General features: G+C 40.2%; 1 protein-coding gene across 1 annotated transcript in view; it reads right to left on the bottom strand.

Annotated features, from left to right (window-relative positions):
• The window catches only part of LOC145393011 (TBC1 domain family member 4-like), a 100,947-nt gene that overhangs the window by 19,348 nt on the left and 58,757 nt on the right, over nucleotides 1-22,842 (bottom strand). Inside the window, exons 12-15 of the mRNA XM_080267330.1 lie at nucleotides 14,878-15,027; nucleotides 8,148-8,309; nucleotides 5,123-5,274; nucleotides 2,346-2,438 (exon numbers count right to left, since the gene is read on the bottom strand). Of these exons, the coding sequence (XP_080123456.1) occupies nucleotides 2,346-2,438; nucleotides 5,123-5,274; nucleotides 8,148-8,309; nucleotides 14,878-15,027 (557 nt within the window). The remainder of the gene's footprint in view (nucleotides 1-2,345; nucleotides 2,439-5,122; nucleotides 5,275-8,147; nucleotides 8,310-14,877; nucleotides 15,028-22,842) is intronic.

Consider the following 22,842-nt stretch of genomic DNA (forward strand, 5'->3'; position numbering starts at 1 on the left):
AAAAACTAGCTATGTAAGTTACGTAGACAAAGGAGACAGGTTGGTACCACACATGTGCAGATTTATATACACAGATCATTATATTATTGTGATCCCTACCCTGACGTATGGAAGCGAGGCGTGGACCTTGCAAGAGGGGAACAAGTCAAGAGTGAGAGCAGTGGAAATGAGTTACTTGAGAGGAGCATGTGGAGTGACGTGGAGGGACAGGCTGACGAATGAAGAAGTGAAGGAACGTTGTGGGGTAGATGTGGATGTGGTTGAAAAGATTAGGAGAAATACACTGAGGTGGTTTGGACATGTGGAGAGAATGGAGAATGAAAGACTGACCAAGAGGGTGTATGTAGGTGAGGTGGAGGGAGGGAGAGGGAGGGGTAGACTGAGGATGAGGTGGAGGGATGGAGTTGAGAGGTATATGAGGGAGGGGGGGGTGAGCTGGGGGGAGGGGAGTCAAATGGTGGGTGACAGAGTGACTTGGAGGCGTTTTGTCTGCGGCCACCCTTTGCGGGATTAGGGCGTCGGGCTATAGATAGATAGATAGATAGATTATATTTCACAGGAGCTACAGGCATGCACACACCACAAGGGCAAGCAACAGAAGCCCCTGCAAAAGTTTTGGTATGGTAACAAAGACACAAACTCCATGACGAACTTCACACACACCAACACCAGATAGCTTATTCAATGCAGCTGAGGTGGAGAGGGCAGTGCCCTTCATTTGGCAGACACCACTAGTGGCACAGGGCTGTTTCAGGGAGAAGTGGGTGGTTTTAAAAATTTGGTTTCCATGTGCACTTTCAGTTAATGAAAAAATAATAATAATAAATAAATAAATACTACTTTAATTTAGCCTAATTTTTTGTTTGGTCGGATAATAACGGATACTGGGCAATGATTGAATAAACAGGAGATTACTGTAAATAAATTAATCACCACTGCATGTCAGTGGGGGGTTCTTGATTAAAGAAAAAGTTACTGTAAACTGGGAGAAACTTGCTGGGTAATCATCATTTTGGACAGGAACGGAACTTGAACAGGTAACTTTTTCTGAAAATTACTGAGGACTTACACACCAAAAAATAAAATTTGAAGGCAATATATAACAAGCACTTCCTGTAAAAAAAAAAAAAAAAAAAAAAAAAAAAAAAAGTCTCATACTGATTATATTTATCTACCCTTATATTACGGTTAAGTAAATAATCAAATCTGAGTAATAAGTGAAATGTAACAGCCTACCTCTAAATGACTGGTGTTTTAGGTACTGTATCCATGGCTGGTAGCTCAAGAGTCCTGTGCTGCATTTGAGTGAGTCACTTATTCATTATTAAACTAATACTGGGTATTTCAATATCAGTAATGCAGACAGAATGTAAAAGGGAACTTACTTCTACTTACATATGTACAGAGACTGACAATGAAGGAACTAAAATTACACTAATGTCAGTGACTTCGGACAGTTAGATGACTAATGCATCACAGTGTTCAGATTGAAATTATTTTAACCCCCAAACTCCTTACAGACTTTATTAAGTCAGGATCTAGCTAGACAGAGAAGTCTGAGAGACCCCAATAGTCTGGGCTCAACAACCTGACCTGGCAATCCTTCTGGAGCTCACCAAGCTCAGGGACTGCAGCCTCCACTTCTTGGACAGCCACACATTAAAAGTTTTCAACCATATATTTAACAATGACTAGCAGAGCAGTAATATAACAGTTATTCTGTCTTATAGTCACCAAATACTTAATCACATGCTACCTACAGTATTGCATTTTTAAACTAATGGTTCCAGAAATATCCTAAGTGGTGCCAACTTCATTACCATCATTATCACTGTCATCACCCAACTTCTCAACACAGTATTTCAAATGAGGTGAACAGTATCCAGAAATAGGAAATGGAAAACCTCACACAAAGAGAAGGCATCAGCACTGTATCCAGTAAAACTGGCTGCCCATACAGTACATAAATTCATGCAAGACTTGCAATATTTGAGTAGAGGAGTTTCACGACCAATACACTGGGTTAGGTGCTGAATCACAGAAAAACAGGCGGAAAATTAATTGATCCCATGCCCAGGAGTATCCTCTGCACCAAAAATACTGCTATCAAAGAGGGAAAAAAGAAAAAATTTACACAGGAATGCAGAGGCACTATCCACTACATGAATAAAAAAGATGATAAAGGCAAAGCTTAAGATCTGGTATTTAACCACTAGTACAATGCATACCATGGCAAAAAATGTGGTGACTGTACTTCTAAACACACAGTTATTCTATGCACAGCACTAAAACCACTGGGCCAAAAAGAAATTCTACACATCTGTTTCCTTCCTCAAACATCCTACCTGGAGTCCAACCAGATCAGGGCAGTATTGTCGCCTGCAGCCCAGCACATACATAAGATGCTTTAGCAGCAGGTATGCTGTTTCTTCCTCCACCTGTACCATTAAAATGGCCATTAGCACATCATAAGTACTGTACAGCATGCAACATTATAAAGCCATAACTACATTTTAAAAATGTTACTTATCATCATCATCATCATCATCTTACTACCTCCTTTTCCTACCAACAGTGGAGTGAGGTAGGGTGGTACAAAAAAAAAAAATAATAATTAAAAAAAAAAAAAAAAATGTAATCCACAGCATGCCCGATGATAACTGACCACAAACTCACTCACCATTCAAGCATCTGCAATCCTGATTCCACCTCACAGGCACACCTTTCAAAATGTACAGGAGTATGTACAGTGACCCCTTGGTTACCACACACTTGGTTATAGCAGTTTTCACTATCACTGCAAGATGAAAATCTGCACTCCCGCTATTATCCCACATTTCTTGGCTAAAAAAAACATCACTATTGCACACCCAAGCTGGTGTCTGCTGACAATAATGGTGAAGTGTCTGTGGTTTCTGATGGCTCTGAGGGATTCAAAGATGAGTCCTTACTTGAGGAGTTAATCCCACGTAGTGGAGAACATTCACTCTCCACCTCTAGCTTCAAAACCCTTTACCACAAGCCCATCTAAGGTTTCTCTGTGGTATGCGTTTCTTCCTTACTATGCCTTTTTCAACAATTTCTATTAACCCAATCATGCCTGTGTGTGTTTCTGATACTTGCCTTAACAGTATGTATGTATTTAATAGGTCTACAATGCTGGTAAAGGAAAAATTTGGATTTGCACATAGGATGCCTGGTACCAATTACAATACATCCCAAGGGTTCTGCTTTTCTCTACCACACAATTTGGTTATCACGCACCAGGCTTAATACCAATTATGTGTGATAACTGAGGGATCACCGTACTTCATAATTATCAATCTGACAGAGTCAAACCGATGACTATCCAATGAAAAAGAGGATGCCACACCCTTGTTGTGCACTCTTCCATAAAAATTTCATCCAGCCAGTTCAATCTGTCATCAATTCCATTGCATTATCAACCTCCATACCTCATTTTCTCAAACAATCCTTTACCATATCTATCCTGGCAGGAGATGGGGGCACCCATCACCCACTCAATATATGTAGTGCTACCTTTCGGTGACACTGCACTGTGTGTTGAGCATAATGGTTTCCAGTAACACAGGAAACCATTTACAATGCTGGGTGGTAGCTATCTATCTATCTACTGCCAGATGCCATAATCCCGTATGGGGTGGCCATTTGATTCTGAGTTATTTGTTTTACAGAGAGGGGCACTAACCCTTCACCAACCCACTTGTTGACAAGTAGGGAGCACGTATGGTTTGGTTATATGGTTACCACCCAGCGTTGTAAATGGTTTCTTGGCTTACAGGAAACTATTTGGCTTGTGACTCAATGTAAAGCCACATGTAAAGGAAAGAAGGGCAATAAGAAGTGACAGCAAAGATGGGAGAAATAGGAAGAGAGGAGGGCAGGCACACAAAAAGAATGATAAAGGCTACGGAAGAAGTAGGAAGCAACAACCATTTAATCAAATGAAACAAAAGCATTTGGGGGCTGAATGCTAACTGTCCATCAAAATATGTTGTTGGCTAAAGTACAAGTGACCTAAAAAACAAAACTGAAGAGGAGATATTTTAGCAACACACACACACAAACTATATCGCCCCGCCTTGCTAAAGGTGGGAGATAAAAATTCGCAAAGCTCTATGGAGTTCAGTCACCGTGCTTCACAAAAAGCCATCCGTCCATCCATCACCCAATCTTACGTCGCACCCACGAGAAGCTTAGGAGGCCAGGACTAGGCAAGTTGGCCCTGACATTTAAGATGAGAGTGCAATCCATATTAAAAAATATATGGCAGCTGGCATTTGGTCATCCTTGATCAAATCCTCACCAACAGTGATAGGCTTCTGCATATCCATATGGCAGCTGTTTCCTGAAGGTTTGGTGAAAATTCATCCACATCTTTGTGAGATACCGTATTTTGACAACACACACACACACACACACACACACACACACACACACACACACTCACACACACACACAAACCGAGAAAAACTATATCGCCTCGCCTTGCTAAAGGCAGGCGATAATAATGGGGAGATGTAGTCTCCTATGGTGCCTCTGTTAACTGGGTGGAGAAATGCAAATGCAGTGTCCATCCAGGAACCAAACCTCTACATTCTTCATCGTGCCACACTGTGGTGAAACACTGTCTACCACAAGGGAACATCAGTTCACTGCAAGGATGGGCAAGGAGTGGTTACTTTTCTATGGCTGATGCATCTACTTACCCAGACAGATCGGCATTACTCTACTGCTACTGATATCTATCCACCTTCTTGGTCTACCACACTACATCCCCTCTTCAAATGTATTCACATATACCCTCTTCACCACCCAATTGTACCCATTCTCTCCACATGACCATATCATGTAAGCATGCTTTCTTCACCTCTACTGTACACGGACATCCTTACTCTAAAACTTTTGCTGGAAAAAAATAAAAGAGCCAATCTAATTCAAGCAATATTCACTGCATGAATTTCACAAAAAAGGGAACATACTGCATTCCAAGAGACAAAATTGAATACGCAACTCAAGGAAAGATGGATGAAATGAGCACTGGCTTAAATTCTGTCATGCAAAATGTTTGCAAGTACATACAGGAACATGGAATACCCACATGGAGAAGTAGAACACCACCAACAAAGCTGAGCCCCTGGCAGTAGCCCACATCCTTGTCAAGAAGTGAATATGCCTTAAGTACATTGAAGAGTGCAAGCTGCCCTGGTCCAAGTGTCTGCATGAAGTATGGGTGCGTTGGGAATGTGCGCCCTGTGATTAAAATGAGAGAATGATAAAGTTGGTTACAGAACAGGAAAACCTCTTTCCATGAATGAACTTATTTTGCTGCAACCATGAGCTTAGAACAAGATAAATCTATTTAGATAAAGGCGTTTACCCTGAGCTGCCACATGGGGACGGGGGATGAATCCAACCAAAGGATTATAGAGCATGCATTTATCAACTGATCTCATTACTCTTTCTTCCAACTGTAACAGTGCAGAACAAGTCATGGATACCAGCAAACACATCAAAAAGCCTTAAAAAATGAGGGAACCATAGACTATGATAAATGGCTGTAGCAAATATTTACAAGACTTATGAACACATACACTAGAAGTACAGTAGTGCCACTAACCTTGGTACTGGGAGTCATTCCTTTAACTGTAAATAATTTTGTTCATAATATTACTTCCCATAATTTCACCTTTACATATATGAGGATGATGGCATCTAGAGTAGAGATGTACCGATGTACTGGTATCGGTATCAGTGGTATCAGCCCATTTTTAGAGTACTGGTATCAGAATCGGTATCGGCTGATTTTCTGCCAATAATACCGATACTTAAATGGAATTTAGTGCGTAGCATTTCACTCACTGGAAATTATTTTGTTAAACAGAATTTGGACGTTTTATAGGGATGAAAAATAAATTATTAGTAATATCCAATTATTCAGCATCATATTTTCAGTACATGGTGCATAGTAATGCAGTACATTCTTTGGTAATGAGCCACATCTGTCACCATGGACATGTACAGTCGGCCTAAGAAGTGACGGCAGAGTATCCGGAAGTTTTTGGTCATTAATAATGTACATATTCTTCCTTATATCTTTACAAGGTGAAACCTATTATGTAAAATTGTTACGGAAAACAATAAGTAAATGAAAAAGTACCAGTATATTTCAAAACTGTAGGAAGTAGTTTGTTAATTACGATAACAGAAAATCCTAAATGGAACTAACTGAAATTTCAGCTCTATCGCTCGGGGACAATAAGGAATAATTTGTGGAGTTCTTATCTAATACAGTATAATGCAAAAATATTTTTGTAGAGTAATAATAAAATGAAAAGCGCTTTAATAATCAATTAAAGTCAGTCATTATTATTTATAAAATAATTTCCGTTACCATACTGAGGAATACCTGAAAGTCATTTATTTCCGTTTTTCTTATCTCCATGGATGACAACAGAAAGAGGAATGCAGAGTAAGTTAGTAGGCTATTTTAAATGGTTCGATCAACATGCAGGGAAAGAAACAGCTTTTACTCAATGACATGCAGTTATTACACCGCATCTGGCCAGTTTTTCATTAAGGAAATTCTCTTGAAGTTTTAAGATAAGTCAGAGAACTATCAATGAATGAAATATAAGGAAAACCTCGAAAAACTGCCGAGAGTCGGAGCTCCTTGGAGAATGACAAACTTGTTTCATAGCCTAGTATCCTCAGTGTCTAAACAATTGGCAAGAGAAAGAAAATGAAATGTTCATAAACAAATCACTGAGTTCAAAACTTTTGAATCAGCATATTCAGTTAAGCAGGACACAAAAGTTTATTTTAAAAGATGGATACTAGAGATTAATGGAGTAAAAAGTATGTGCTTTTGCACTGCAAGAGTATAAACTCATACTTTGGTCCTCGTTAATACTTAGTATATGAGAAAAAGGTACAATCTTTCATGTCTTCTTACAACTTAAAATAATTTTGCATTAATTAGGAATAAAATTGCAAATTATTATAAGCGAAGGGAAGACAAGGAATAAAAGGCAGAATGGTCTTGCTGCTACTGCAAGTAGGGTATCATTACTAAGAAAAAATTCACTGTTGTGGCAACCTCACTGTTGCTGTATCATCACCATAGCATTTGAAAATAAGGTAGTGTATTGCAGTCAGATGAGTTTTAACTACTGGTCTTCGAAAGTAGAGCATCTGTATTTGAAATCCTGGGAAGCAAATACATCAGGAACACTGGGTTATACTGCACGCCGCACGCAGAATAATATATTACACTTTCATTCAAACGGGAGAAGTATCCGAGTGTTAACTTCTAATATATCACTGCCTCGTGTTAGTCGTTTTACATAATTCTCAGTGTGATATAATATACTGTATATATCTTATTTTATATGATGTAATGGAGGCACAGAAGTTTTACCATATATTCACTAAGTTTTCACTGAATGTATATCAGTGCAGAGTGACCGAAACAATCTGAAACTCTGACATCACTTCTTGGGGCGACTGTCCAAGACAGGTTGGTAGCCTGCATCAGTGGCTCAGGGCCCTGTCACAGTCCTCAGACGGCAGGCACCACCGTCCCTCACTGGTATCGATATCGGTCCAATTTTGTGGTATCGATATCGGTATCGGTCAAAATTTTGGTATCGGTACATCTCTAACCTAGAGATAATACTCTAATGGGTTAGAAGCATGTAGCCATGTACAGTAGCTACAATAAAAGCATTCACTCTCCTGGTGACTGGTTGAAAAGAGTCACAGGTATGAATGTGGATGGCAGGATACCCACTGGTACACTGAGAAAGACATAGGATAGAGTCCTGTGTGTGACCTCCATAATATAAAACTGGGTTAGGAAATGGCTCAAGATCGTGACACAAAGAGCTAATATCAAGTGAAAAGACCTATGCATGCGAGCATTGTCATTTGTCTCTCAACATTATTGATTTCTAAAAAAAAAAAAAAAAAAAAAAAAAAAAAAAAAAAAAAAAAAATTAGTAGGAATCTGAGTGATGCTGGTCAGTCATGGTGCTGATGCTGACAACAATGACGATAATGGCAAGGATGAGGATGATGACGGTAATGATGATTTTGCTTTTAACATTACAGTTTATGAGACTAACCAAGGTCTATAAGAATGGCATGATGTTGAGAAGTGAGTTCCTTAATCATGGTATCATATGCAGTGTTGTAACCAGGCACCTGAGGCTCCAGTTTGGGGTTGCGGGCCAAGTGCTGATGCATCAACAACGTCCACACTTCACCACGTACTGACTTGGGCACACCTACAACACAAAATAATGTATTAGCCATTTTTACACTTGGGTACAACTAAAGCACAAAATAAGGTATAAGAAGTCATTATTTGGTATAATAGTGGTAGGTGGGGGCACTCTCCGTTCACTCACTCGATGTAGTGCTGCTTTGGGTGTCTGCCGTTTCCTCTCTTCCTTCCTTCCTCTTCTACCGATTCTTTCATTCTTTCCTCTTCTGCCTACAGGTGACTTTACACTCCCTCTTCTGTCTTTCTTTCCTTCATTCTTTCCTCTTCCTTCTGCCTACAGGTGACTTTACACTCCCTCTTCTGTCTTTCTTTCCTTCATTCTTTCCTCTTCCTTCTGTCTAAGAGTGACTCTACACTGAGTGACAAAGCAAATGGTTTCCTGTACACCAGCAAATCACTTACTACGCTGGGTGGTAACCATATGACCAAATTGTGGCACCTGGTGGTTTAGTGGGCAGTTGGGGCACCCCATCGGACTGGCCATGACCACCTCTAAAATATGCTCTTGCCATGCTAATTTTTCAAGGGCATACCTTCAGATACCCCCGAACAGTTCTCCTTAAGACATTCCATAAGTGTGCTTGGCCACCCTGATGGGTTCACAGGTTATAAATTAGGTGCCCAGCCAGGGTTACTTTTATGTGACTTTATGTAGCCTTACTAAAGTTAAAAACCAAACACATGTCCATAACCACCTGAAATATCTCAATATACTTGTATTGCCACCATAAACCACTGCAGACACTTACTGCATTAAGCATAAAACACTGTGAAATCATATGACTGTCAATATACACACAATTTAATTCCTGCTCAGTTACCGGTATCAGCTGGTCAAAGGACTCAGTGCTATGATACTATTATCAACGCATATTTTTGTTACTTTAGAGCTAAAAATAAATTGTCATTCAGAACAGTAATGCACAGATCATATTGAGAATAACTATCAAGTCCCAGGGAGGCTAGAGAGTATTCCACTTTTAAGAAAGCAAGTTCTATACCTTTAAAATGTCCCATAGACACCAAGATGATATAAAATACAGCATTTAACCTTCAAGAGAACCCTGAATAAGGTCACAGCTGAAATCTATCCTCATTTTTACATTCACAGAGCAAAGTTTCCAAGATGTGGTTCGTATAAATAACAGCTCTGTCTCAAAAAGAAAGTAAGATACATAATAGCACATGGCTTTTCCCATATCAGCCTGAATATAGGTCTGATCAAATTTCTCATCATAAGAGAAAATTCACACTCAATCTTCAAGCTGACCTTGAAAAAAGGTCACAGGTCAAATCTGACATCATATAAAGACACCCTGGATATGACTTCCTATATGTGTTTCATACAATCATAGGGTCTATCTCTCATAGAAACAAAGATACTGTATAGGAGAAAACTGACATTCGACCGTGAAGATAACCTTTAAGGCAAGGTCACAGGTCAAATTTGACATCATATTCTGACTCACTATAAATGACTTCCTATATAAGTTTATTACAACCTGTAATCCTATCTGTTGAAATAAAGGAGATTTACCAGTAAAGGATTTAAAGTTTCAAAATTAGAAAATTGGTCATAAGCTGGCCATTTTGGATTTTTTTCAAAATTTCAAAAAGACAGTCATCAACCTCCTATATGGCCCTACAATTGTACAAATTATGAGAAAATTCCAACAAATGGTTTCTGAGATATAGTGTGGAATGACGTAAGGATGGATATGACCTAACCTAAGATTCCACTTCATCTCATGAAGTGGAATAATAAAAGTAAGCTAAACTTTGAACTGGGGTGAAGCGAGCCCTTTGTTTACAAGGAGGTTTCTTGTTGAGGGCTATATTCCATCCAGTTCTTAGTTAATTAGAACAGGCAAACCCAGATTCATGATACCCCTAGATGCAATACCCCAGAATAATGACGGGGGTAGAAATACCACCCTACCCCTCCTATCGTAGGCCTACTTCTGGTTTCGATTTTTTTTTTTTTTACTGATTTTGATGATATTTTAGACTTAAATTTTGTGTGTAGGTTGATTTATAAACTGTTTTAGACTTAGACTAACAAGTTTTGGTTATAGGTGAGTGAACACTGTCACTTGGGGTACGGATTCACGCCCATCAGACGAGGTACAAAACAGTGTGGACAGCTAGGTGACTCAACAAAGAATATTTCGTGTCTGGCCACTAAAAATCTAACTTATCATGGAACACATATTAATAATTTTAAATAAATATAACAATTATGAAAGGCTTAAAGAGCAAATATTTAATGCACTGATGAAAACTGTGACATCAATAAATCATGTGTTTACCTTCAGGCTGTTCAAGGAAAAAAGCTTTGAAAAGACAAAGGAATTTCTAAACAAATGTTGGAAAATAAGAAAGAAGAAAATAAACGAGCTCGGCAACCAGAACAGTGGCTAAAGCGACATAAAGAGGAGGCATTCAAAAGGTTATCCCAATCGCATCATTGATCGATACATCATGTGTTTACACTGTGACTGTTAAGGGAAAATGCTTTGAAAATACAAAGGAATTCCTAAATACATGTTGGAAAATAAGAGAGAAGAAATAAAGGAGCTCAGCAACCACAACAGTAACTAAAGCAACATAAAGTTGGGCTGTTGAAAAGGCAATCCTGATCGCATCATCAATTGCATTCCCCGGCAAACGAATCCCCTGTAAAAACATTAACGATTCTCCACCACAACAATTCGCACCTTGGATGATTCTGCATCATTCATACATTATTATTATGCATTGCAGATGTTTATTTAATTGTCCCAGGACTGTCTAACGGTGTGATTGTATACAATGCTAATGCTTCTTCTCTACCGAGTTTGAATAAGAGTCAGAGTTCACACTCTCCTGTGACCTTGACTGGGTACACGCGAGACAGGAACTGGTTTTAGGCTTAATTTAGTTTCTTTTACGTCTGTTAGGCCACTTAGATTTGCTTTACACTTTATTTTGTTTCTGGACTCATCTGGGCGGGTTTAGGACTTGGATGAGGGGAAACCCAAGACTCAAGATGTATCCCTATACTTTACATGTTAAATCTACCGAGAGATACAATATCCTGCTTACCAATGGGTTTTTACTCAACCAACTGCATTGTTAAACCAGGGTCTGCTTGTACTGCTAAATTAGTTCCACACAATCCACTGTAATTTACCATTTTCAAACTTAATAATATATGCAAGACAATATTAAGCATAATTATCGACAAAATTTTGAGCTGTGGTGATGTAATCTTTGTTCACCTGGTGGGTTACTGTTGTGGCTATTCTCCCACCCAGTTCCCCTCTCAGTGATCAGCTGATTGGTACAGTATTATAACATTCCGGTTCACATAGTCCTCTCAAATTTTGCCACTTTAAAGTTTAAAAAATATGAACTGTCATTCAGAACTAACGCAAAACCCATACTGAGGAAAATTACAACAAACTTTGACACATGGTGATGATTATTTTGTTAATGGGCTACAGCTCAGGTATAGGCATTAAATGTCATATGTAATAGTTACAGATATGTAATCAATATGGGCAAGAGTATATATCTCATATCATAATGTGCAGTATGCAGTGTCTCCTGGAGACATACACAGCTTCTCACTAGAATGTCAATCCACATGGTCTATATCAAACAATCGTGTTTTCCCAGACGACCAAGGATTTCGTGACATGTTCAAACACATGGGGTAAACAGCTCTAGTTGGTTAGTCCACATGAATGGAAATCTATCAGAAATTACACCACACATACATATCCTCTCTGAGCTATATATAATCTCGGAGAGATCTCCTTCAAGCCAGAAGGGGTTGGAGAGAGCCTGAGAGTATGATCGAGGGCAGAAGGCAGGAGACAGGGTCAGCTAGGAGGTTTGCCATCATGTTACGTTACCCTCTTAAATCACATCTTGTTATAACTTTGCACAATAAAACTCTAACCCAAGAAGTGACTATAACTGACCTCACTTACAATAAAAGAATACACTGAGAGGGAAAGTGAGTTAGAGAGAGAGAACTACCTATTCACTCTACTCGACACTTCACCATTTAACTAGCAGCAGCCCACGTTACACTCCAATGGTGACAGACGGGCAGCCATTAATCAACGATATGCCTACAATATCTCTCTCCATCTCATCAAACCCCTTGGCTACATCTATCGACACAGATGTCATATTTGTGGCCCGTGGAAAAGAATGGCCTGCGATGACTATTTATAAAAATTAACAAGTGGAAAATCCCATAATATTTGTCATACAGTATGATCAAGTGAACAAATATTAGAGCACTGTTAAGAAATATTTATAGATAATTTGACTGATAAAAATACCATTTGAATAATTTATTGGTGAACAAATATGTCCCAAAACATTTATTTAAATATCATCAATAACTTGAAGCAGAAGCCAATGCCACTGCAAGGGTTAGAAGATGAACCAAACTTCTCCAAACATTTGAATAGGCTGCAGCTTAGCTGTATTATATTTATACCAGTATTATTTTCATTCAACGTGCTTCCAATTTGATACTGCAAATTTAAAATTTGCATGCACTTTAAAGTAATAATGTATAGTACAGTGTGTAAATACAGTTCATTAATCTGATGAAACTCTGGAAATAGTATTTCCTATTTTGATAACTTCGGACGAAGCGCAAAACATAAACACGCTGGTCATGGCTCCCAGGGACACACATACCACAATTTTGAGCTTGTTGATCCATGCTTAACTGGTATTATCCTGTTGTTTCTACATTTTTCTGAGGTGACTGGTTTCTGTAGCTTACAGTGAATGGGAATAAAAGTTGTTAGAGAGAGTTGTCACCAGCTGAATTTGATAATATGGGGTGTGTATAGTCTGTCACAAAATTACATGTCATAAAACCTTGCTTAACTGGTATTATCCTGTTGTTTCTACATTTATCTGAGGTGACTGGTTTTTGTAGCTTACAGTGAATGGGAATAAAAATTGTTAGAGAGAGTTGTCACCAGTTGAAACTGATAATATGGGGTGTTGATGGTCTGTCACAAAATTACGTCATAAAACCATGTGAATTGGTAGTCGGGCAGTAAAATGGCGTGGGACAGGGTGATGTGGAGGCGATTTGTTTGTGGCCACTCCGTATAAGGGATTAAGGCATCTGGCAATGGATATATAGACAGACAGAAAACCATTAGGTAAACTTGGACCTCAGACAAGCAACAGAATTGGAGCGTGGCTCTTGGGATGGATTGAGTTTGACACCACTGGGCTACAGTATTTCTGATGATTATGATGTTTCTCCACCACGGTGATTGTTAACATGAAAACTGGCTGACTGGTTATTAAAAAAGGGAGTCAATAGCTGATGACTGTTAAAGAAACACATGTAAACCAGTAGATCATATACCATACCGCAGTAGCTGTGTGGTTAGCATCGTTGGTTGCAAAGCTGTTGGCCTGATAGTGCCAGGGTTTGAATTCTGGTGCAGGGAGCTGATGTCACTCAACTCAGGTGTCCACACACCCTTTGTGGAATGGTAGGTAATATGAGTACCGTGGGTAATAGCTAGGGGAGGAAACTGGTAATCTGGATGATGTAGTGGCCATGTATCCCAGGTTATTAGGTGAATAATCCACCACTGACTCAAAGGCCTATTATGGAGAGGACTGTGTGAAGAGTGTGATTGCAAATGTGTACCATAGGCTCAAAGGCCTATAATTATGAAGATGACTGGCTGAAGTTTGTGACTGTATATGTGTACAAGGTAAGGAAATTAAAGAGGCATAAATCTTTTGGACCATATAATGAAGGTAATGGAGAGAGTTCTACAAAGTAAGACAAGGGAAAGAGTAAATACTGATGAGACGCAGTTTGGGGTTATGCCAGGCAAAGGGACCACTGATCCTATATTCACTGTCTGTCAGCTTGGGGAAAAATAGACTAGAAGAAATGGAAGCTATACTTTGTTTTCATTGATTTGGAGAAGGCTTTTGACACAGTCCCTATGGAAATGGTGAAGTGGGCAATGAGAAAGCTTGTGACCGAGAAGTGGCTGATTACGGTGGTTATGGCTATGTATGTGGACACCTGCACCCAGGTAAAGGTGAATGGAAGTTTGATGTCTAAATATGCCTGAATGACCAGAAAACACTGCCAAAGTATGCAGAGGTATTGTACAAATAGGTTAGGTATTGGTTGGAGGTTGGTTATAGGTAGGGTCTGGGTATGGTAGGGGGATATTGTTCATTATCCGAACAGTGCCACTACCCGGACATGCCTTTGGCTCTATTACATTGCATAATTGAGGGATTACTGTACTGTACTTGTATATAAACTTTTAACAGTTTATGATATATATTTCTACACAATTCTTCGAAGTGAAAAAGGCAAATCTTGAACAAGTCTGTTCATCACTGAGGTGGGAAACACTGTTCACAAGCAGCAAAAGGGTTACTGGTGAAGGGTGGAGTGTCTCAGATATGGTGAAGTCATGGCCATTCAGGATTTTTACCTAAATTTTCCTATGGCCTTCCTCTCATTCTCTACAAGTATAAAATGAAAATCAATTTAGTGAGAGGACCTTGCTTGATGCCACTGTGGAGGATGTTAGAGTCAATCCTGGCATGCGGTCGAGTGATCATCAGCTGCCACGCCTGCACTGCCTCTCCTGGAACCTCCTCCTCCTCATAGTTCAGACGTACTCGCTGTAGTGCAACTTCATGCTGGTGTGCTGCAGGACAAAAAAAAAGAAATTACTGAATTACTGTACATATTGGCAATTTACACTGCAGGGCTGATATAAGAATAACCTTATATTTTTCCAATACTGCTCAATTTACACATAATAGTAAATGCCAAACATCATAGTTCCCATCAAACAAAAATTACTACAAAATACCATGACTTATGTGGAATGCAGATAAATTTCTAGTTCCTTGTTATGAAGTGTCTAATCTCATCAAAATCAATACAGCATGAACAGCTAAGAGTTTACATGGTAAAGGATATACTGAGGGGTCTCAATATCTGTGATTACTTAGTTCTGGAACACTATGTGTGACCTGCAAACTCATAAAACTTGAAGAACTAAACCTATGGGAAAAAGCTAACTGCTTCTGAGGTTTGTGACTAACTACTCTAATATGACTTCTGACTCCCTCCAATCTAGGCAGAGACTAGAATCTGGCATTTTTGTATATTTAGTAGATAGCATTCCACTGGACTGCTTACCATAATATGCACTAAAACACAGGTACACTACCAAAACTTTAAAGGAAGATGTGAGTGCTGAGCTTGGAATGGTAGACAAGGTGAGTGCTTGTGTGAAGCTTATTGGGTCTCACTTGACTCAACTTTCTGCAGGAAGCCTTCAAGGTCTAGGGAGGGCTCTACAAACTAGTCAAAGTGCCAAGTCATCCACATCCAAGTTACTGGACACTCTGTTGTTGTTTCTGTGAAGGATGCCGAGGTCAAGCAGCCAAGCAGTGAATGAATTGGGCCTGTTGCCTTCACTGCAGTCACTCTTAGCACAGATCTTGGTAACATGCCACCACCTGGACCAACTGAACCTTCTTTTCCTTTCCTCGATGAACATGAATGAGCACTACCATCTATGCACTCCTTGGTGTTCTTGATACCCGTTAACACTTTGAGATTCCGATGATGCGTTTAGAGTACTGTACTGCAATTTCAAATCCAGCCTCAGAGATTCCGATGACTCAATTATACATCATTTTAAGATACTTTTATAAAACATTCACCATAAATCTTTTCTCTCCGTTGGGCTCCTCCGATCACAACCTTATTACCTTAACCTGTCCTATCACTCTGGTACGGCCTGTGGACCCTCCAGGGAAACGTCGTCTGTGGCATTTTGGAGCCGCAGACTGGGAGGCCCTCAGGCAGTACTTCTTTGATTTTCCCTGGAATGATTATTGCTTCCATGGCCATGAGCCATCTGAGTGTGCCTTGCGCATTACGGAGGTTATTCTCTCGGGCATGGAAGCATACATTCCTTTCTCATATCCTTTGACTAACGCAAGAAAGCCTTGGTTTAATCACGCTTGTTCTAATGCTGTCCGCAACAAGGAGAGGGCCTACAAAAGGTACCGGAGCCAACCCACCCCTGAATCACATCATCTTTACATTTCTGCCCGGAATCGTGCTAAGTCTGTTCTTCGCTCTACTAAAAATAATTTCATCCATACTAAATGCTCTCAACTCTCCAACTCGAATTCTTCCCGCTCCTTCTGGCACCTTGCCAAAAATCTTTCTAACAACTTTACCTCATCGTCCTTCCCTCCTCTTTTCTACTCTGATGGTTCTGTAGCTATTTCTTCTACTGATAAAGCAGATCTCTTCGCACAGACTTTCTCCTCCAATTCCACCTTAGACGATTCCGGTGCTGTTCCTCCATCACTTCCCCCCTCTGACTTCCTCATGGCTGACATTAAAATTTCTTCAGTTGATGTATTTTCTGCCATCACTGGCCTCAGCACTAACAAGGCATATGGGCCTGATGGGGTCCCTCCTGTTGTTCTCAAGAACTGTGCTTCTGTGCTTACACCCTGCCTAGGCAAACTCTTTCACCTTTGTCTGTCAACTTGTACCTTTCCTTCTTGCTGGAAGTTTGCTCTCATTCAGCCAGTCCCAAAGAAGGGTGACCACTCCCAACCCTCCAACTATCGTCCAACTGCTTTAACGTCCTGTATTTCAAAAGTTTTTGAGTCAATTCTTAAGAGAAAAATTTTAAGGCATCTTTCCTATCACAACCTTCTTTCCGATCGTCAGTATGGGTTCCGTCAGGGACGCTCCACTGGTGATCTTCTCTCCTACCTTTCAGACTCCTGGTCATCCTCCTTTCGGGACTTTGGCGAAAGCTTTGCCATTGCACTTGACATCTCAAAGGCTTTCGATCGAGTCTGGCATAAATCTTTAATTTCCAAACTGCCCTCTTACGGTTTCTATCCTTCTATCTGTGCCTTCATCGCTAGCTTCCTTTCTGGTCGTTCTATAGCCGCTGTTGTAGACGACCATCGTTCTTCTCCTAGATCTATCAACAGTGGTGTTCCTCAGGGCTCTGTCCTATCACCAACTCTCTTCCTTTTATTCATCAATGATCTTCTAAGCTGTACATCTAACCCTATCCACTCATACGCTGATGACTCCACCCTTCACCTTTCCATTCGGTTCCCGCAACGCCCATCTCAACAGTTGCTTCAACAAACAAGGGATGAGGCTATGGCACACCTAATGTCTGACTTGGCTCGTATCTCTGACTGGGGTAAAAATAATATGGTTGTCTTTAATGCATCTAAGACTCAGTTCTTACACCTATCAACCCGACAAAATCTTCCACAGGTATACCCACTAATGTTTAATAATATTCAGCTTAATCCTGCATCATCACTGAACATGCTTGGGGTTTCATTTACTCGGGACTTGTCTTGGAAAGATCATATTACATCTCTTGTAAAATCTGCTTCCAAGAGATTGGGTGTGCTAAGCCGACTCCGCTCTTTCTTTACCCCTGCACAATTGTTGACTCTATACAGGGGTTTTATCCGCCCCTGTGTGGAGTACAACTCTCATGTGTGGGGAGGCTTCCCACATACAGCTCTTCTCAATAGGGTGGAGTCAAAGGCTTTTCATCTCATTAACTCTCCTCCTCTTACTGAGTCCCTTCAACCTCTGTCTCTTCGCCGCACTGTTGCATCTTTATCTCTTTTCTATCGTTACTTTAATGGTCACTGCTCCTCTGAACTGTCTGCTTGCATTCCTCCACCTCTACGACGGGCGCGTAGCACCCGTCTGGCAGCAAACTCTCATCCCTTTTCTGTCCAACTCTCTAATGCAAGAGTTAACCATTACTCCCAGTCTTTCATTTATGCCACAGGTCAGCTCTGGAACTGTCTCCCTCTGTCTGTATTTCCTGCTGCCTATGATCTCCAGTCTTTCAAACGCAGTGTGTCCAGGCATCTCAAAATTATCGGATCCTGAATTTGGCTCTCTATTGTATTTTGTTTTTCTCTTGGAGGGAACTGTTACTGCAGGCTCATGGCCTTTGGTTCCTTCTTCCTCGCATTAAAAAAAATAAATAAATAAATAAATTAAAAAAAAAAAATTGTGTTTACGTATCATAACAAAGAGACTCAAGCCTGATGTCGCGGAATGCTTGCTCTGTGCATGCTGGGCAGTAGTTGTGGTTTTGCATGGTTTAAACCAGATTTATATATCTTTTTTTTCTTGCTGAATATTTTCAATAGCAAGGAATAAAATTTTTGGCTTGTGCCAAATTCAACTCGTCATTTTGACTTTTTATTTTCTTTGTTTTCCTCTCTGAAAATACTGTGATAAAGTACAACTATTCAGCTTCAAAATAACACCACAACCAGCATGCTATCATAAAATGTGCACTTACTTTAACTCGACCGATCAAAGAAAAAGATCACAAAGCGAATATGCTGCCGAGACTCATAAAAAATTGTGCATCTTTTTCCTTTCACTTTACTATGCAATAAAATGCAGAAATAACCATAATCTACATATCATTATAAAGGCAATTTATTGTAGTTTTGCATGGTTTAAATCAGATTATATATCTTCATTAGGCAATTTTAGCCGAATATTTTTCTACAGCAAGGAATAAAATTTTAGGTTTTCGCCTATCTTCAACTCATCATTTTGACTTTTTATTTTCTTTGTTTTCCTTTTTTGAACATACTACAATAAAGTACAACTATTCAGCTTCAAAATAACACCACAATCAGCACTGTATCATAAAAAGTGTACTTACACCGACCGATCAAAGAAACAGATCGCGAGGCAAATATGCAGCCAAGACTCATAAAAATTTGTGTATCTTTTTCCTTTTGCTTTACAGTGCAATAAAATACTGAAATAACTATAATCTATGTTTCACTGACAAGGTATTTTATTGTAGTCTTGTATGGTTTAAACCATATTTATAGATTTTGGGGGGGGGGGGCCTGAATATTTTTGTATGGCAGGGTATAAACTTTTTTGTCTTCATTTTACTTCAACTTTTTATTTTCTTTGTTTTCCTTTTTTGAACATACTACAATCAAGTACAACTATTCATCTTTAAAATGACACCAAAACCAACATTCTATTATGAAAAATGTATTTACACAGAGCGATCAAAGAATAATATTGCAACACGAAGATGTAGGCCAATGCGAGTGCAGCTGACTCTAGCACAGACATAATCTGCCCGGCCCAGAAACCTGATAAGGTTAAGATGACCATCAACACTCAGGCTGTGTACTCTTCCTGCCTCAGCACTGCCTCTCTAATCTCTCTCTCTCTCCATCACTGCTTCTTCACCTTCTGCCTGTTTAATCACCTTCTTGACAGTTAGGTCCTGTTCAGTATTCCCAAGAACTTCAAACTGCTGCTTCTCACTGATATCAGAAAACTCTGAAGGACTGGGAAACTCCTGGAAATGTCAAGGACTGCAGTGAAGCTTTTCTGCACCTGCTGCTTGTTCTTGCCATCCTTGCTTCTTGGTTATGGGCATAGTGGATACCAACATGCCTCGCTGTACACGAGAAACTTCATTCTCTTATTCCACCACAAGCCTCACTACTGTCTTGATACTCAAGTTTTTCCCAAACCCAGCAACTGAGATCACAGCAGAGGAGGTAAGAGGGGAGGATGGAGAAAGAGGTAGATGGAGTGGAGGTGGGAGAATGGGAGGCAATAGGAACAGGTGAATAGGTAGGAAAAGGGGAGGCAACTCAGCTATGAGAGGAGGTAGAAGGGGTGGCAGAGGGGACTGGAGAGGATGTAGGTCTGATGGGGGACACATCACAATGTAATGCAGTCTCTTCCTCTACTCAATCCATTGCAGCATTTTGAGTAAGTAAGCCTTGCAAAAGTAACCTGTCTTGAATGACTGGATGATCTCTTGGCTGAAGGGCTAAGGGATGCTGGTGGTGTTTGGCAGGATGAACAAAACCCTGATTGCAGCATGATGACTGTGGAGGAATCTTGGATGGCAAGGCATGTTAAAGGGCAATAGGATGACTCTGACAGGCGATTTCTTTTACTTGCAGCAGGCGTTCATCTCCTCCATAAAATATTTGCCAAATCACTTGGTAGTTACAATGCTATTAGCCCTTCCCTTCCTATAAAGCATTCAGTGAATGCCAATCCTTGTCATGTCCTCACTGTGAAAAGTTCAGAGATGGGTGGCATAATGGACTATTGTTGAACTCATTTGTAACTCTTAGCTATAAGTCAAAAGGTTTCTTGTAGTCCAGGAAATCATTAACTACACTGGATGATAACTATACATCCAAATAACGTCTGGTGGTCTAATGGATTAAGGGGCTCCAACTGGATGAGGCCTGTGAGGAATTACCTCGGAAAGATGGCTCGGGTATATTACTGTACTCATATAATGCCACTCAGGGGCTGGTAAGGCTTATAACCTTTGCCTTAATTGTTGTGACTGAGGAACCTATCTCTGGGTCCCTATTTTCCTGATAAGGAAGCAAAGAACTGGATGATGGATGGATGGGTGTACTACAAAATAATCATAACCTTTCATGATAATTCTTCTCCAGAAATGTACATCTCTGGATGATGTATTTTGGAAATCATGTGGAAAACAGTGTCTAAGAAATCTATGCATGTTGGACTCAAAGAACATAATGATGAGGTTATTTTGGAAAATGCATGAAAAACTTAGTTACATGAAAATATTAACACTGGAACAAGCACACAGCACTACATCATGTGAGTGGATTAAGGAAGAAGTAGGCAGCACCACATCATGTGAGTGGATGATGGCAACCATCATCCACTCACTTGATGTGGTGCTGCCTACTTCTTCCCTCACCTTTATCACTCATTTTCTCTGTCTGCCCTCTCTTTTCTTATTTCTCCCATCTTTCCTGTCATTTGTTATTACTCCTCTTTCCTTTTCAGGTGGCTTTACATTGAATGACAAGCCAAATGGCTTCCTGTAAGCAAGGATATCATTTACATTGCTGGGTGGTAACCATATAACCAACCCATAAAAGTTCCCTATACATCAGCAAAGTGGGTTGGTGGAGGGTTACTGGCCCTCCCCGTAGAACAACTAACTAAGAGACAAACGACCAACCTTTACGGGGTTATGGTGTCTGGCTATAGATGGACAGACAGGTAGACTATTTATATATTTATAGGATTCACTTTGGACTGGGATAATATTGTGTAAACTTGTTTGCAAACAAATTTCCAGTACATAAATTGTGTGTGTAACATAACTTTCCATGACAAAGCAATTATCAGTACCTATATAAAGGGAAGGGTGATTCCCTGGAAAGAGGAAATTATAGAGGTATAAAGCTTTTAGATCAGATAATGAAGGTAATGGAGAGAGTTTTAGAAGGTATGATTAGAGAAAAGGTGAATATTGATGAGATGCAGTTTGGGTTTATGCCAGGTAGGGGGACCACTGATGCCATATTCAGTGTTCGACAGCTTCAGGAAAAATATATTGGTAGGAGAAGGGATCTGTATTTTGTTTTTGTTGATTTGGAAATGGCCTTTGACAAAGTCCCTAGAGAGGTGGTGAAGTGGGCAATGAGAAAGCTTGGCTTGGAGGAGTGGCTGGTTAGGGTGGTTATGGCTACGTATGTGGGTGCTCGCACCCATGTAAGAGTGAATGGAGATTTGAGTGATGAGTTTTCCGTGAATGATGGTGTGCATCAGGGGTCAGTTTTGAGTCCCATGTTGTTTATCATGGTACTTGATGCCCTCTCACGTGACTGTAGAAACGGACTCCCGTGGGAGATGTTGTATGCTGATGATTTGGTGTTGATTGCAGAGAAAGAAAGGGAGGCGGAGGAAAGGTTTAGGAAGTGGAGAGATGGTATGGGGCACAAGAGCTTAAGGGTAAATGCAATAAAACAAAATTGATGATATCTAGGGTTGGTGGCAGTACTGTCAAAGACGAGGGAGAGTGGCCATGTGCAGTTTGCCACAAGGCTGTGGGAAGTACTGTAATTCTATCTTGTGCGGTGTTTGTGATAAGTGGGTGCACAAGAGATGTCGTGGTATCAGAGGTAGACTGCAAAATAATGCTGATTTTATGTGTACGGCTTGTCGGGGAGAACAGGTGGAGATTGTCAGGCGTGAAAGGATTGAATTTGCTGGTGAATCTCTTGAGTGTGTGGAAGAGTTTTGTTATTTGGGAGACATGTTGTGTGCTGGAGGTGGGGCTGGAGCTAGCTCTGTGGCCAGGGTGAGAAGTGGTTGGAAGAAGTTCAGGGAGCTCTTGTTTCTTCTGACATTGAGAGGGCTCTCCTTACGTGCTAAGGGGTCTTTGTATGCAGCATGTGTTAGGAGTGTAATGCCGTATGGTAGTGAGACCTGGGCAGTAAAGGAGGAGGATAAACACCAGCTCAGATGTACAGAAATGACAATGACTAGGTGGATGTGAAGTGCGTCCCTGTGTGCAAGGTCTGGGGGGGGCTGGGTTTACGATGGAAGAGTTGAGAGGTAGGATGGGACTGGAGTGTATTGGTGTTGT

Source organism: Coenobita brevimanus, chromosome 23, assembly GCF_032717465.1.
Source record: "Coenobita brevimanus isolate Jiangsu-jjx chromosome 23, ASM3271746v2, whole genome shotgun sequence".
In the NCBI taxonomy this organism is placed as follows: Eukaryota; Metazoa; Arthropoda; class Malacostraca; order Decapoda; family Coenobitidae; genus Coenobita; species Coenobita brevimanus.